Genomic DNA, 17,226 nt, shown 5'->3' with positions numbered 1-17,226 from the left:
GACCCACCCCACAATAGCCAGGCCTCCTTGCAACTAGTCACAGAATCTATGACAAGGCAGAATTGGTGTGTAGAGCCTGAGCTCTACCATTAAAACATGGGTCAATTTTAGCAGACAATGGAAAAGGTGCTGGTACTCAGTACCCCCTCAAAAAAAAAGCCCTGACCATAAACCAATAAAAGCATCCACCTAGCAATGTTGCCAACGGTCTCCAATATAGAAACAACTGAATCATCCCTCCCTCCCAGCGTCAGTGCAAGATTGAGACTATCAGATCCAGCTCTCTGGGTGCTCAGCACTCCCAATATTGAGCAAGCTCCTCCACCGCGTCCAGGTAAGGGTAACCTGTATTCTCTTTGGTATAGCAACCCTAATCATTGTGTGAAGTGTCGGCACCCAAGTTTCAGGCTCTTCTTGGCTAGGCTGTACATATACAAGAAGGCGGAGAGCTCACACTTCGCCTGTTGTGTCTTACCTAGTACCTGGATAAACGAAAGACCAACTTACTGATGTTAATCCAGCATCTTCCTCCCACAAGCAAATAAATATAAGAAACAAACCAAAGCAGCTTCCTGTTCTCCACGTGAAGCTCTGAAAAAACTGCTGGAACTCATGCTCTTCCCCGCTAGCCTCCAGGATTCATTTCACTTCAACCACCGACCTAACTTCAAAAGCCCGGGTGACGTCACGGCGCACCCCGTTTGTTTGACATCATGTCGTCATCTCCTTCCCGGTCACGTAACGTTGCTGCGCATGCTCCTTTCTCTATGGCGTGCGAGAGGGAAGGGTGTCCATTTTGGCCGGTTCAGGTGGATTAAGACGTTGGCCACGGGAGGAGGATTAAGAGAAGCAGCTCCCCCAGGGGGGGGTCACCTGGTTTAGGTGAGTGTGTGTGGTTCGTGTTGCAGATGGTTTCGCTTCCAGGTGGCTTCGTTCCGAACGGCGTGTTTGGTGGGTGGGGTACAGTCGTCCGAAAAGTACCCCACCTCTGCCACCCCCCCCCCCCCCATCCACCCCTGGGGGCCACCGTAGGTAGAAGTAGGCTTCTTCTCGAGTTCTGCGCGCGTGCCTTGATACTGCCGAGTTGGCGTCGCGAGCTCCGGCCTCACCCGGGAGCGAGTCGAGGCCTGCTGCCCTGCCTAACGATTTCTGTCATCGCTGTCTCCTGTTTATTATTATTGTTTGTTATATTTGTAGCCCACATTTTCCCACCTAGTTGTAGGCTCAATGTGGCATACATAGTACCGGAGAGGCGTTTGCAGACTCCAGTGTAAACAAATACAAAGTGATATTGTGGTTAGATAAAGTTCACGTGGCACAGCCACTGCCCCCCTTGTTAGGCCTGCCATTCTCTTCTTTTTTTCAATGCCTTTTCAGTTTTTCCTAAACTTTTCAAGCCTCCACCACCTTCTCCTTAAGCGCGTCTTTCCATCCTGCACATTCACTTTGGGTTTTCTTTGAGTTTCACTCCTCTCCCGGTTAGTACCTCGCAACATATGCTGTCTGCTCTGTACCCACTTTTACTGTATAGCTTTTCTTTTTTTGTAGAGAGGTGTGGTAGCCGTGTTAGTCCACTCTTAAAGGTTATCAACAGAAATCAAACAAAATAAAACATGGAAAAGAAAATAAGATGATACCTTTTTTATCGGGCATAACTTAATACATTTCTTGATTAGCTTTCGAAGGTTGCCCTTCTTCGTCAGATCAGAAATAAGCAAATGTGGTAGCAGATAGTATATATAAGAGAAACATCAAAGCATTACTTTGACAGTCTGACAGAGTGGGAGGGTGGGGGTATGCATGGGGACATCAATGCATTTCTGTCAGACTGTCAAAGTAATGCTTTGTTTCTCTCATATATATACTATCTGCTACCTCATTTGCTTATTTCCGATCTGAGGAAGAAGGGCAACCTTCGAAAGCTAATCAAGAAATGTACTAAGTTATGTCCAATAAAAAAGGTATCATATTTTCTTTTCCATGTTTTATTTTGTTTGATTTCTGTTGATAACCTTTCTTTTTTTAAAACCTGTTGAGCTTTCTGGTGCCACCACCACTCTGGAAGACTGGGCGGTGGTTTTCAGTTCGTTGTACGTTTGCAGGCGCTCGCACAATGCAGTTTTGGAAGCATCACTCAGGCCTTCCAGCCTTCTCAGTTGCCACATTGACAGCTCCTAAAGTGCGTGCTTAATATAATTTGGCAACGTTATTTGTGTAATATATATTCAATGGGGATTTAGTGAATTAACCAGAAGTACAATCCTGCATACCCAATCCACTGTCCGTACTCCTCACTTCTTTTAAACACTTTATTTTGAATAACAATGTTTCACAATAAATATACTTCTACACCCTATACAGACACCCAAACTCACTCATACCAGCCTTTCACTGCGTCATTCAACCCAGTCTCTCTAGTTATAAGGTACATCATATATAGCTACAGACCAAAATACCGCTATAAACCCAGGAATACACTATATCTTTGTATCTTCCACATGTACCCCAGTCTCATGTAGACAGTTTATCTCTTTCTTCCAATCAAAAATAATGGCACTTAGCAGTGCATCTTTGGCTACTAAAACTCCGTAGCCTCCACGATAACCTCACAAATCCAGGTTTGATGTTGCAGCGCAGCTTGGCAAGGGCTTCTGGTGGCTGCATTCGTCACTCAACCTTTCACCTCATTTCACTTCCTTATTCGCTCCTCGATGCGAGAACCTCATTTCGGATAATCCTTCCTCAGGAGGAACAACTCTAAACACCTTAGGAATAATGAGTCCAGCAAGGGACTCCCTGTAGAACGTCCCCACTGCTACAAACGCCTTACAAAGGCGTTTATAGCAGTGGGGACGTTCTACAGGGACGCATGCAGCCACCAGAAGCCCTTGCCAAGCTGCGCTGCAACATCAAACCTGGATTTGTGAGGTTATCATGGAGGCTACGGAGTTTTAGTAGCCGAAGATGCACTGCTAAGTGACATTATTTTTGGTTGGAAGAAAGAGATAAACTGTCTACATGGGACTGGGGTACATATGGAAGTTACAAAGATATAGTGTATTCCTGGGTTTATAGCGGTGTTTTGGTCTGTAGCTATATATGATGTACCTTATAAGTAGAGAGACTGGGTTGAATGACGCAGTGAAAGGCTGGTATGAGTGAGTTCGGGTGTCTGTATAGGGTGTGGAAGTATATTTATTGTGAAACATTGTCATTGTTGTTCAAAATTTATTTATTTGTTGCATTTGTATCCCACATTATCCCACCTCTTTGCAGGCTCAATGTGGCTTACAATACATCATGAATAGTAGATACAAGAAGAGAGTAGACATTTGGTATTACAGAGGGTTTTGGGTTACATGATAATGATGAAGCATATTAGTAATAAAACAAGAAAACATAAGGTAGTTTTGGATACATGTGGAGGATTTCACATGTGTTGATCTTTGTGATATGTCTTGTTGAAGTGTTTAAAAGAAGTGAGGAGTACGGACAGTGGATTGGGAATGTTATTTGTGCCCAACAAGGTGGCCATATTTGAATCTGGCACGCTGCACAGGTTCCACTTTTTCATGGTTAAGCACTGGTATACTTACCTCTCCCCCCCCCCCCCCCCCCCCCACACTATTTACTAAAGCTTAGCTCGAATTATCTGCAGTAGGGCCCATTTTATTCCTATGAGCCCTGCTGCAGATAATTCAAGTTAAGCTTTAGTAAACAACCTCCTTAAACTGTTTCTCCCTGCCAATTTTGGGCACATACTGTAGAAGTCCTCCTTCCCAGCTACTGGAGTTGCTGTCAAAACCCACTCCAACCTTGATCCTAGTAAAAGTTGGTTTCCCCCCATAAGTGTGTTTTCCTTAGCTTTTCTAGCTAGAATTAACATCGTTTGGCATGAGTCTCATGAGTTGCAATGGCTTAGCATTTTCTTTAGTTTTACTTGAGGGCAGAAAAAGGCCAGGTGATTCCACTGGTCTGTCCAGTTGAGATTTTATCTGTTTTCTACCACTTTGGGTAGATCAGTATATATTCCCATAGATAAACCCATACCAGCTCCCCTTATCCCCTTTTCTTTTTGCCAGATCTCGCAAATCTGGTACTTCCGCCTCCATCTATGCATGCCTGAAATCTTACAATTAGAAAAAATGTATAAAACAGATTAAGAAAAGAATGCCATTAATTGATAGGAATGTAAATACCTTTTCATACCAGAGAGAACAGCATACTAAGTGCATGCAGGCAGATTACTCGGGCAAGTCAGTTAACATCCCTATCTGACACCTAAAGCCAAATTTTAGAAAGTGGGCTTTAAGAAATTTGTTTGAATTTTCATAGTGACTGTTCTGAACAGATCATTCCATAATTTCAGTGCCAGGTAATAACTACTACTACTATTTAGCATTTCTATAGCGCTGCACAAACATAGAAGAAAGACAGTCCCTGCTCAAAGAGCTTACAATCTAATAGACAAAAAATAAATAAAGTAAGCAAATCAAATCAATTAATGTGAATGGGAAGGAAGAGAGGAGGGTAGGTGGAGGCGAGTGGTTACGAGTCAAAGCAATGTTAGAGGTGGGCTTTCAGTCTAGATTTAAAGGTGGCCAAGGATGGGGCAAGACGTAGGGGCTCAGGAAGTTTATTCCAGGCGTAGGGTGCAGCGAGACAGAAGGCGCGAAGTCTGGAGTTGGCAGTAGTGGAGAAGGGAACAGATAAGAAGGATTTATCCATGGAGCAGAGTGCACGGGAAGGGGTGTAGGGAAGGACGAGTGTGGAGAGATACTGGGGAGCAGCAGAGTGAATACATTTATAGGTTAGTAGAAGAAGTTTGGACAGGATGCGAAAACGGATAGGGAGCCAGTGAAGGGTCTTGAGGAGAGGGGTAGTATGAGTAAAGCGACCCTGGCGGAAGATGAGACGGGCAGCAGAGTTTTGAACCGACTGGAGAGGGGAGAGGTGACTAAGTGGGAGGCCTGCAAGAAGCAGATTGCAGTAGTCTAAACGAGAGGTGACAAGGGTGTGGATGAGGGTTTTGGTAGAGTGCTCGGAAAGAAAGGGGCGGATTTTACGGATGTTGTAAAGAAAGAAACGACAGGTCTTGGCGGTCTGCTGGATATGAGCAGAGAAGGAGAGAGAAGAGTCAAAGATGACCCCAAGGTTTTGAGCTGAGGAGACAGGGAGAATGAGAGAGCCATCAACAGAAATAGAAAATGGGGGGAGCGGGGAGGTGGGTTTGGGGGGGAAAATGAGAAGCTCGGTTTTGGTCATATTTAATTTCAGGTGGCGTTGAGACATCCAGGCAGCAATGTCAGACAAGCACGCTGAAACTTTGGTTTGGATGCAAGGTGAGATATCAGGGGTAGAAAGGTAGATTTGGGAGTCATCAGCATAGAGATGGTAGGAAAAGCCATGGGATGAGATTAATGAACCAAGGGAAGAGGTGTAGATAGAAAAGAGGAGGGGACCAAGAACAGAACCCTGAGGTACGCCGACAGGCAGAGGGATAGAAGTAGAAGAGGATCCACCAGAGTGAACACTAAAGGTGCGGAGGGAGAGGTAGGAAGAGAACCAGGAAAAGACAGAGCCCTGGAATCCAAGTGAGGACAGGGTATCGAGAAGTATGCTGTGATCGACAGTGTCAAAAGCAGCGGATAGATCAAGAAGAATGAGGATGGAATATTGACCTCTGGATTTAGCCAGTAATAGGTCATTGGAGACTTTAGTAAGCGCAGTTTCGGTTGAGTGGAGAGGGCGAAAACCTGATTGTAATGGGTCAAGAATAGCATGTGAGGAGAGAAAATCAAGGCAGCGGCGGTGAACAGCACGCTCAAGTAATTTGGAGAGAAAAGGAAGGAGGGAGATGGGTCGGTAATTAGAGGGACAAGTAGGGTCAAGTGAAGGCTTCTTAAGGAGAGGTGTGACCACAGCATGTTTAAAGGCAGCAGGGACAGTCGCAGTGGAAAGTGAGAGGTTGAGAATGTGACAGATAAAAGGAATAAGAGTAGGAGAGATGGCATTAAGAAGGTGGGTGGGAATGGGATCAGAGGAACAGGTGGTACATTTTGAGGAAGAAAGGAGAAGTGTAGTTTCCTCAATAGTAACTTCAGATTTTCTCGTGCTTTCATAGTGTACCATTTTTGGCCCTGGTAAATCTAGTCGGTGAGCATCTAGAAATCATAGAGTTATAACGTGGTTGTATGGAATAGTTAAAGAACTAAGGTAGGAAGTGTTGAGAATTAAGGGGTCCCAAGCCCCCCCAAGAAGGCTTAAATGACCTTAATCTGACTCCATCTCTAAATAGCCCTAGAACTGGGGCAATCAGGGGGTTGTGAAGTTCTAAGAGGAGTTGCCACTGAGAGAGACGTTAGATCTAAGAGACCCGCATTAGTCCGCCTCTCAGCACTGGCAAGGAATAGATACCAGCCTTATGACAAACTGGATTTAGGTTACAAGTTATATAATGCAGCGAGTGATAGCCTGATACAGCAGAAGCATTTATACTTACAGCCTTTCATCATTAAGTTAAGCCCACAAATCATCATTTCGAATAAGGATTTTATTTGCACAACAGACTTTAATCAGGTACATTCAGCAGACAGATTCTGGGTACAACCGGACAGAGCTTCGCCGTCTGAGATAAGCGTTGGGGAGGAGTCCAAAGCTATGGCAAATTGTCCCCTCTTTTATACACAAACTCTCCATAGAAGTCAATGGTGAGATACCTAGCTCTCAATTTCTGAGATGATACTTTCCCACACAGTCTTATCAGCATGTTTTGAGAAGCTTTGAGATAACAGTTCCACATCTGTCTGTGTCGCAATACTTTTCACGCCATCTTAAGAACCCTGTATAACCTCTGTAGCCTTCTATACAAAACTAATAGACTCCATTTTGTTCATCTGATTTAAAGTGACAGTTGTACCTGTTTGTGTCAGAACTCATGGTTCAGACCTGCTTTTTACAGATATTTGGCCTAGTCAGTACTTTAGTTATTTTAGCTGTTAAAGGTATGTAAATTGACCCATCATTATTCCAGTGGATGGATCCCAAGCGGGGACACATATTAACTTACAGGAAAAGCAAGTCCTTGCTCAGCCAGTCATAGATTTTTAAACCTAGCTGGTATTTTTACAGCCTGAGTCCTAAAATCTGGCCTTCCCACCCTTCCGGTGGGCATCTTGCTGTAGTATAATTATACAGAAGGCTGGCCCTTATAGTAGGTCTGACTTATGGGTTAAGCAAAGAACCTTAAAGAGAACACGATAGTGTACTGGTAGCCAGTGTACTTTGATAAATAATGGTGTGAGATCATATTTTTTTAGCCCAGCAAAGTAGTCTGTATTTTGAAGAGTTTGTAAGTTTGAAAAATTTGACAAATTAACTTGCTACGGTTAAAATTTACTCACCATATACTCTCCTCCCCTCCCAATAAATTGCTTGTTGGGAATGGAGCAGAAGTACATGAGTGGATTAGTCTCTTCTTCCCTACCAGCATGTGCAGTTCTTTCTCCATCACACCTTTGCCTCACTGAGGTACAATTTTTCTTTCTTTGTTCACCCACTCTCTACCTCCACACACAGGTAGGTGCAGTCCTTTCTATCTTTCAGTCCACCAGCACACTCATCCCTTCTGTATTTTCACAGGCCCTGGGATACTTGCAATTATGGGGTGGTGCCTGGTGCTGTGTGGCCTACTTCTCTTTGGTAGCCAGGATGTTGGTAGATGCAGTGGTTTGGCTCCCTGGCAGCACACCTCTTCAGAAATGGAGGTATTCCCTGTGTCTGTATATGCCATTTCCTCTTGGCAGGTGTGTGCCTTGCAGCTTCATGTCCGTCATTTCCTCATGGTAGCAGGGAATGTTTATAATAGCCTCACTGTGCCAGTGCTTCTCAGTGGCAGCAAAGGTGTTTGGCTCTAATCAAGAGTAAAAAGCAACTTGCTTAAGGTGACCTAACAAGCATATTTTTCTTATCCTTCTAGACCAGTGGGACACACCTAACAGACGATGCTCCCATATGTGAGGCACTACGTACATGACATTCATGGACATGGTCTGACACAGTATAGCAATGTTTATTTTGAGTTAGACATAGTTTCCAAGTTTATTGTTATTTACTCTCCTGCCATATGGAGATAACATCCAGGCAGTTTACAATTCTGTATCTCCCCCCTGCTCCCCCCCCCCCCCCCCCCCCAGTCTCAAGTGATCTGATTAATAGCATTATAAATCTCTTCACATTGTTAAATACAAAATCTGAGAAAAAAAAAATCCTAACCCAACATATGGTCTTATCTGCCTACATTTTTCTATCTATAGTATCTGAATTCAAGAGCTAGGACAAGTATATAGGATTTCTAAGGGAGTGGTAGGGAGAGAGATGGCGTGGATGGGCAGACTGGATAGGCAATATGGTCTTTGCCTATATTCTTCTGTGTTTCTATAGTATCTGAATACCATATCTACCATAAAAAGTAGCACTAATTCCTGATTCAAACAGCTTGAACCCTACCTTTGAATAGGCAGCACTCCTGTACACCTACTACTGGTAAAACAGAACATGCAAACAATACCATACCACAGACAGACCGTCACCAAATACAGAACAAGGGGTCACAAATGAGAAATAGAAAAATGAAGACAAAAACTGAACTGTGAACCTCAGTAAGTCAGACTAGGCTTGCATGTTCTTGAGATCTAGTTTTATTAGAGGTTATAAAGGGCCCTGTTTACTAAGCAGCACTAAGGGCATGTTGGTGTTTTTAGTGTGCGCTGATTATGATGTGCTAAACGCTAAGTCGCTCATAGGAACATATGAGTGACCCTAGTGTTTAGCAGCTTAGTAAACAGGGACCATAGTATTTTCAATGGTTTATATATGTTACTAGCCGTTAAGCCCATAACAACGGGCTAGTTTTTTGTTTTCCTATGGCTTCCCCCCCCCCCGTCCACCCTGCTCTCTTCCCTGCCCTCCCCCCAGTCTGTTTCCCTCAGTTCTGCCCCTCCTTCCCTCCCTGCTCCCTCCTCCTCCGATTTCCACGCCCATGTCCAAGCCCTCCTCCCTATTGGGCTGTACTGCAGGTGGAGGCGGGCCTTGGACTTCTACACTCTCAGCGTTGCGACTCTACTGCGCATTTGCAGGTGAGTCGGTCACTTGCCGTTTATATGTTTGATGTTTTAATATATTTTTATGTATTTTGATTGTAACTTTTTTTTATTTTTATTTTATTTGTCTTTACATTATTGTTTTGCACCTGAAGCAATCCGTGCAGGACACTATTTTAACCATGTCGGGCACTATTTTAACTTGGGAGAAGTAAAAACAGAAATGTCTTTGTTAAAACTAAACTGGGAACCTCAGTAAGTCAAACTAGGATCGCACCACAACATAGGAGAAAAAATGTCCTGTTTCAGTAGTATCCTTCAAGGATAATACTGAGCCATGCACTCCTGGGTGACTGTTGGCTCCCCCCTCCCCCCAATTCTAATTTAAAAGCTGCTTTATCTCCTTTTTAAATGTTGGCGCCAGTAGCCTGGTTCTATCCCAGTTAAGGTGGAGCCTATTCTTATGGAACAGTCTCCCCCCTTCCCCAGAATGTTGCCTAGTTCCTAACAAATCTAAATCCCTCATCCCTGCACCATTGTCTCGACCACGCTTTGAGACTTAAGAGCTCTGCCTGTTGTTTGGGTCCTGTGCATGGAACATTTTTGAAGCCGGCACCTCCCCAGCACTATCTAAGATCTATCTAGGTGATTTGTTATGTCCGCCAACTTCGCATCAGGTAGGCAAGTGGCCAGCCAATCCTCATGGCCACTAGCCACTCAGCTATCTATATGCCTAATGATCAAATCGCCAACTGCAACAGCTGTCCTAACCCTTCCCGTCTGGGCAGAAGTGCTGGGAGACGTATTCTCGGTGTGAGAAGATAGTGCATCCCCTGGTGGGCGGGTCCTTGCTACCGGAGTACTTCCAACTTCACCAGGGTGCTGCTCTCCTTCTAGGAGACCTCCAAGGCAGCAAAGGGGCTGCCAGACTGGAGCTGGGACTTCAATGTCCCTGTAGGTCACCTCTTTGTCTCTCTCATCTCTTCCAAGTCTGCTACTCTAGTCTCAAGAGAACGGATCTCTTTGCATCGGGCACACATATAACCTCTTACCAACTGGGAGATAATTATACTTGTGACACTCGGTGCAAAAGACTGGATAGCAGCCTTTCGCTGCAGGACTTCTGTTTCCCGTCTTAGTAGTTTTGAGTTTTTCAATAATTTAGAACTTACTAAGGATAGTAGTCAAATATAGCTTATATGGTATATTGTGATTTATTTAGTGTTTTTTTTTCTTAGAAAGTAATGAAATGTAATTAAAACTCTGTAGGAGGACTCCTCCCTTGTTATCCTAATTAGAATAACTGACTATAAATGAAGTTGTGCCTAGAAGTGAATAAGTGCAAAATGAAAACACTACCAAAAACAGCTAATTAAGAATTCTGCTACTGTTCTGGTGTCATCTGAGATCACCTCAAGGAGGAACAAGGCAAACTCCTGATAACGAGTGAAGAAAACATTAACTCAAGTCCCTATTGGAAACTAAAGGAACAAACAAGAGCAGACTTATCTGGATTCTTCATCCCAGTATCGTCGCTCATTTACTGTTAGTTCCCAAACCCCTTACAAAATTTAAAATTTAAATGCCTTAAATCAAGAATTTTGGGTAAATCATTTGAATACATTGGTTTACCAGTTATTAGTTTTCTACTTCTGTTGTTTTGTGTCGCTGAGTTTTTACATCTTTGGGATTGACTTTTTTGTTGATAGCACATTAGTAGACAGGCTCCACAGTTAATTTCTGTTTAATACAAGTTGAAGTAAATTTTACTTCTGTTTTAAAGTTTACTTTTCGTTTTATTACATTGCTGCTAGTTAAGTGCTATTTACCTTTCTGGAGAGGGGAAAAAAACATTGTGGAGGCTTAAAAAAATGGAGAAAGTAAGTGATGCATTCTTTCCAATCTCTCTGTGTGTTTGTATGTAGTCATGTTGTGTGTTGTTAACCTTTGGGGGGGGGGGGGACAGCTGGAATGGTGCAATACTGTTGATTTGGAAAGAATAAGTGGACAAAGTATGATGATGTATTAATCTATTAAACGTCACTGTGAGCAAGAAACAACACTGAATGGTTCCCTTCAGAGACTGACAGCTGTCAAGGAGCCTCCTGAGCGCAGATTGCACAATGAATGGTTTCTGATCTTTAAACAAAGTGTAGTAATAGGCAAAAGGAACCTGAGTAAACACAAGTTTCCTTAGCGTCCCTCCAGACCAGCCCAGAATGTGACTGATGGGTTGTGTACGCCTTCCAGCAGATGGAGACTGAGAAAAAAACCTGTGACTAGAGAGCCAATAAGAGCCCTTACCAGCTAGAGAAAGATCGAGTAATCTCAGTCTCCAGCAGGTGGAAGGTGGTGAGCCCTTCAGTCTCTGACTTTTCTATTTTTTCTTTTTACATTAAGCTTTTATTTGATGTTGTAATGTAGGTGGTGCAGATGAGAGAGAGAGATTCTGATGCAGAGAGCCTGGCGCTTGGTCTATGAGGCGGGAGTTTGCAGCTGTGGGGGGTTTTGCCTCCCAAAGCCTTTTATTTTGACCGCCTATCAGGGATTTGACCACTTGAGCAGAAGTGGCTAGGACCTAGCATGTCATGCAGTTCTGTTCATAGCACACTCTGCAGCAGCTTGTGAATCTGCTTCGCTCTTTGTTGTCTCTTAGCAAAACGGCAAAGGAACATTTCAGCAAAAAGAAGGCAAAGCTAATGTCTCTAGTTTTAACTCACTGATTTCTTGACGAGGAAGAGTCTGCTTGTGAGAGAGTTTTTTCTGTTTGGAAACTAGGTGAAGGGATAGCCCGGCGGCGCAGCATACTGCTTCCAGCTAACAGCCGTATTATTTGTGCTATACTTCGCGACTCCTGACGCAGGCACTGTGCGCCGAAACACGGACCGTGTTGGGTCCTTTTCCCCTTTTTTTGAAGGCTCCTGGTACTTTTTGTTTTGTTCCTTGGACTTTTGCTCCCTCTCTCTGCTATACTCTAGTTTATAACCAAAATATTTTTGATACCCTTTTGATCTATGATATCTTTCAGGGATTACTCTGTAGCATGCTTAGCATGGCCTCCTCAGTTTAAAAAAAAATGGTTTCTCTGTAACAGCCATGTTTCCATCTGAATTTTTCATTTCAGCCAAGGGAGGTCTTGCCTCATCAATTTGCTTCATTTCTTTGAAGATGTGAATAAACATGTCAATAAAGGTGAACCGGTTGATGTGAATCTAGATTTTCAGAAAGCTTTGGACAAAGTACCTTATGAGAGACTCCTGAGAAAATTGAGGAGCCATAGGATAGGAGGCAGTGTCCTTCTGTGGATTAAGAATTGGTTATTGGACAGAAAACAGGGTTATATGACCATTTTTCTTATTGGAGGATGGTGAATACTTGAGTGCCACAGTGATCTGTACTGGGACTGATGCTATTTAACCTATTTATAAATGATCTGGAAATTGGAACGAGTGAGGTGATTAAGTTTGCAAATGTCACAAAACTATTCAAAGTTGTCAGAGCACATGCGGATTGTGAAAAATTACAGGAAGACTGGGCATCCAAATGGCAGATGAAATTTAATGTGAACAAATGCAGAGTGATGCACATTGGGAAGAATAATATGAATCAGTTATGCTAGGGTCCACTTTAGGAGTCAGCACTCAAGAAAAAGACCTAGGTGTCGTAGACAATATGCTGAAATCTTCTGCCCAGTGTGCGGTGGTGGCAGCCGAAAAAGCAAACAGGCAGCTAGAAATTATTAGAAGAGGGATGCAAAGTAAGACCAAAAATATTTTATTGCCTCTGTAACGCTCCATGGTGTGACCTTACCTTGAGTATTGTGTTCAATTCTGGTCTCCGTATCTCAAAAAATATATAGCAGAATTAGAAAAGTCTCAAGAGTGACCAAAATGATAGAGTGGATGGAACTGCTCCCATATAATGAAAAGCTAAAGAGGTTAGGGCTCTTCATCTTGGAAAAGAGATGGCTGAAGGGGGGGGGGGGGTATGATTGAGGTCTACAAAATCCTGACTGTTGTGGAGCGAGTGGAGATAAATTGATTTTTCACTTATTCAAAAACTACAGAGACCAGGGGACACTCAATGAAATTGCATGGAAATATATTTAAAACAAATAGGAGGAAATATTTTTTCACTCAATAGTTAAAACTCTGGAACTGATTGCTGAAGGAAGTGGTAACGACGGTTAGTATGGACATGGGGGAAGCCACTGTTTGCCCTGGGATTGGTAGCATGGAATGTTGCTACTAACTGGGTTTCTGCCAAGTACTGCTTGAACAGGATGCTGGGCTAGATGGACTGTTGGTGTGACCCAGTATGGCTATTATTATGTTCTTATGACTTTGTCTAGCTTGGTCAGTCCAGTGTGAGCACACATGGACGTGCACACTTGTTTGTTTTCGCCTCTCCTCCCCCTTCCCCGTGTTAGCTTAAACAGAGGCATACTGACATTAATTATAACAAGATGACAAATCAGCAGCTGAAGGGAGGGCGGGGAGGGAATGGGACTTGATATACTGCCTCTTTGTGGTTTTTGCAACAATATTCAAAGCGGTTTACATAGTATATGCAAGTGCTTATTTGTACTTGGCAATGGAGGGTTAAGTGACTTGCCCAGAGTCGCAAGGGGCTACAGTGAAAATCAAACCCAGTTCCCCAGGATCATAGTCCACTGCACTAACCACTAGGCTGTGGTTAGTGATCTATAGTAGACTGCATTTTCTAGCCTTAGTTCAATTGCTGTTTTCATGCTATGTTGTGTTTCTGATAGTAAAAGTGATACTATAGAACTGATAGCATTAAAGGAGAGTAGTCATACATTTTTGTTTCTCATAATACCCTGAACGTTTTCATCTTACACTTTCCAAAAAGTTGTAAAATCAATTTTACAAGGAAAATAACCATTGTGATTTATAAACTAGTCAGTAATCGGTGGATAATGGCTCGTTCTAGGAAAATGGCTTCTGATGATTGCTGAGCACCAAAGATCTGGTGAAAGAGGACCATGTCCTTTGTCTTTTGAAAAAAAAAAAATGCTTTAAATTTGTTCCTTGTATGTGTGTGACCCTCTCACAACCACAGATGTGTGCACACATTCCCTGTTATCCTTTGTATTTCTCAACATGGATATTCTGTGTGCAATCCATCCCATATAGGAATCCGATAACAGGGTGCCTGTGTGGTGCTTATTGTATAAAGGAAAGTAGGCACCTACATACTCTATAGAATACTCGCCTAGCAGGTGAAATATGAGCCTATAATTTAGGTACTAGCAGTTCTATCACTATGGAGCTGATATAAACGCTCGTGCCTAAATGCCAGAAATATGTGGGTGTGTTACATACTTGAAACAGTATGAGTGTGAGCCCTGCCCATGTACCGCCTAGACTCCACTTATGTATATGCCTACCTGTAATATACACACTGTTAGATATACGCAAATTTATGGAATAGCGTTAGGCAGGTTTTTGGCATTTCCTTGTGTAAGTGCAATGTAAATGTTAGTGCCTACTTCATAGAATTACCTTAATGCTGTCATTCAGCTGAATATCAAGGCACCCCTATGTAAACTACATTAGAATTACCTTAATGCTGTCATTCAGCTGAATATCAAGGCACCCCTATGTAAACTACATTAGAATCACTTTATCCATCATTGCTTAAAATCGTAGTGGGAACAGCTGCATGTATCAGAGATCATTCTTCTATGTCTCCATAGCTCTTGTTTTACTTCATAATATAGTTACTGTGAATTGTATGCTGGCGTTTAGGTGGCAAAACAAGGGAAGAAGGGACTTATTTTGAGCCTTTTCTAGTGAAGAAAAACAATGACATGCTGAGAGGTTGAAGACCCCTAGTAGAAGACATGGTCAAGAGAAAAAACAGATTTGTTTGTCTTGTACTTGAAGGCTTTCACTGGAATATTTTTAGCTACAGTAGAAAGCTAAAAATCCAAAAGCCGGAAATTTGGACTCCTAAAAATTGGAATAAGAATCCAGACTACACCTACTCTCTCCCGCCTCCTCCCTTCCTCTGCTCCTGGCCCTGCCTGCTGCTCTCGTTCCCCTTGGTGTATGATACCTTTTCATAAGTCTGTGCTGCACTCGGCTGCCTCCGGCCTGCACCTGGCCTTTCCTCTTACCCGTCCTGCCCTTCCAAAAACAGGAAGTTGCATCAGAAGGGGCAGGGTGGTTCAGAGGGGAAAGGCTCGGTGCAGGCCGGAGGCAGCCTGTGAGTAAGGCTGGTGCTGCAGCACAAAAGACGTCTGAAAAGGTATCATACAGCGGGGAGTGAGAGAGCCATAGGGAGGGGAGGGGACCCACTTGTAGCCTAGTGGTTAGTGCAATGGACTTTGATCTTGGGGAACTGAGTTCAATTCCCACTGCAGCTTCTTGTGAGTCTGGGCAAGTCACTTAACCCTCCATTGCCCCTGGTACAAAGTAAGTTCCTGAATATATGTAAACCGCTTTGAATGTAGTTGCAAAAAAAAAAACGTCAGGCGGTATATCAAGTTCCATTTCCCTTCCCTTCCCCAGGCCCCCCTCTCTGAGGAAGCGAGATGCTGGATGAACGTAAAACATAGCCATACTGGGTCAGACCAGTTGTCCATCTAGCCCAGTATCCTGTTTCCAACAGTGGCCAAGCCAGATCACAAGTACCTGGCAGAAACCCAAATTGTGGCAACATTCCATGCTACAAATCCCAGGGCAAGCAGTTGCTTTCTATGTCTGCCTTAATAGCAGACCTATAGACTTTTCTTCCAAGAACTTGTCCAAACCTTTTTTTAAACCCAGATATGCTAACTGCTGTTACCACATCCTCCGGCAAAGAGTTCCAGAGCTTAACTATTCGTTGAGTGAAAAAATATTTCCTCCTATTTGTTTTGAAAGTATTTCCATGTAACTTCCTTGAGTGTCCCCTAGTCTTTGTACTTGTGGAACGAGTAAAAAATCGATTTACTTCTACTCGTTCTATACTACTCAGGATTTTCTAGACCTCAATCATTTCTCCCCTCATCCGTCTCTTTTCTAAGCTGAAGAGCCCGAACCTCTTTAGCCTTTCTTCATACGAGAGGAGTTCCATTCCCTTTATCATTTTGGTCTCTCTTCTTTGAACCTTTTCTAATTCTGCTATATTTTTTTTGAGATATGGCGACCAGAACTGAACATAATACTTAAGTTGCAGTTGCACCATGAAGTGGTACAGAGGCATTATAGTATTTTCAATCTTATTCACTATCCCTTTCCTAGCATCCCGTTTGCTTTTTTGGCCTCCGCCACAAACAGAGCAGAAGATTTCAGCATATTATCTACAACAGCACCTGGATATTTTTCTTGAGTGCTGACCCCCAAGGTGGACCCTAGTATCAGGTGCCTGTCCATCTCTTTACGTTTCCTTACATTTGAATTTTAAAAGTACTGCCTGAGAATCCAGAAAATCTGAACTGACCCAATCCCTGAGTAGTCCGGATTTTTGGACTTGTACTGTAATTATAGTACTACAGAGTATATGAGGGCACAAAAGAGGAAAGCTGAGGGACGTCTAGGGTGGTAAAAAATGAGGTTGAACACAAGTGGTGCATCATAGTTTAGCCATCATATCTAAGGTAGCATTTAATGTTGAAAACTGGTGATACAATTAGATTGGTGATCGAGATCTATCCCTTAGTGATTCCTTTCTTGTTTTGTAGGCTTTGGTGTGTCCTTTTGATCTTCTAAGGGTCTTTTCTCCATACGGATAGATCTGAATCAGCAGCATGGCAGACAAGTTAACAAGAATTGCAATTGTCAATCATGACAAGTGTAAGCCAAAAAAGTGCCGGCAAGAATGCAAGAAGAGCTGTCCTGTGGTTCGCATGGGTAAGTGTTCAGTGCACAAAATGAAAACATCAATGTGTTTTGTTTCTAGATTGAAGCTGGTGACCTATGGTCTTCCAAGTACATGACCTAAATAATGATTTTCAGGTTGTCCACAAAGGATAGACATACAGTTGCTCTAGTTTATTTGGCATGTCCTGGAATCCAGCTCCATTTTTAGTATTAAAGGACCAGAGGTGGTAGCTATTCGTGTCTTATGCAACAAACGAGTAAGTAAAAATAATTTGTCACAAATGTCTAGTGGTATC

At 43.0% G+C, this 17,226-nt stretch overlaps 2 protein-coding genes across 5 annotated transcripts in view; one reads left to right on the top strand and one right to left on the bottom strand.

Moving 5' to 3' along the window:
• Positions 1-672, bottom strand: part of ANAPC10 (anaphase promoting complex subunit 10) — a 157,082-nt gene extending 156,410 nt beyond the window's left edge. Inside the window, exon 1 of one of the 4 annotated variants that reach the window (XM_030191683.1) lies at positions 476-672. The gene's annotated coding sequence lies outside the window, so the exon portion shown is untranslated. The remainder of the gene's footprint in view (positions 1-475) is intronic. The other 3 variants (XM_030191680.1, XM_030191681.1, XM_030191682.1) reach the window with 3 other exon arrangements.
• An 84-nt stretch (positions 673-756) lies between these two features.
• Positions 757-17,226, top strand: part of ABCE1 (ATP binding cassette subfamily E member 1) — a 91,236-nt gene continuing 74,766 nt past the window's right edge. Inside the window, exons 1-2 of the mRNA XM_030191679.1 lie at positions 757-882; positions 16,792-16,960. Of these exons, the coding sequence (XP_030047539.1) occupies positions 16,858-16,960 (103 nt within the window). The 5' untranslated portion in view covers positions 757-882; positions 16,792-16,857. The remainder of the gene's footprint in view (positions 883-16,791; positions 16,961-17,226) is intronic.

Source organism: Microcaecilia unicolor, chromosome 2, assembly GCF_901765095.1.
Source record: "Microcaecilia unicolor chromosome 2, aMicUni1.1, whole genome shotgun sequence".
Classification (NCBI taxonomy): domain Eukaryota; kingdom Metazoa; phylum Chordata; class Amphibia; order Gymnophiona; family Siphonopidae; genus Microcaecilia; species Microcaecilia unicolor.
Note: the sequence above shows the minus strand (reverse complement) of the source record. Positions and strands in the feature narration are given on the sequence as shown.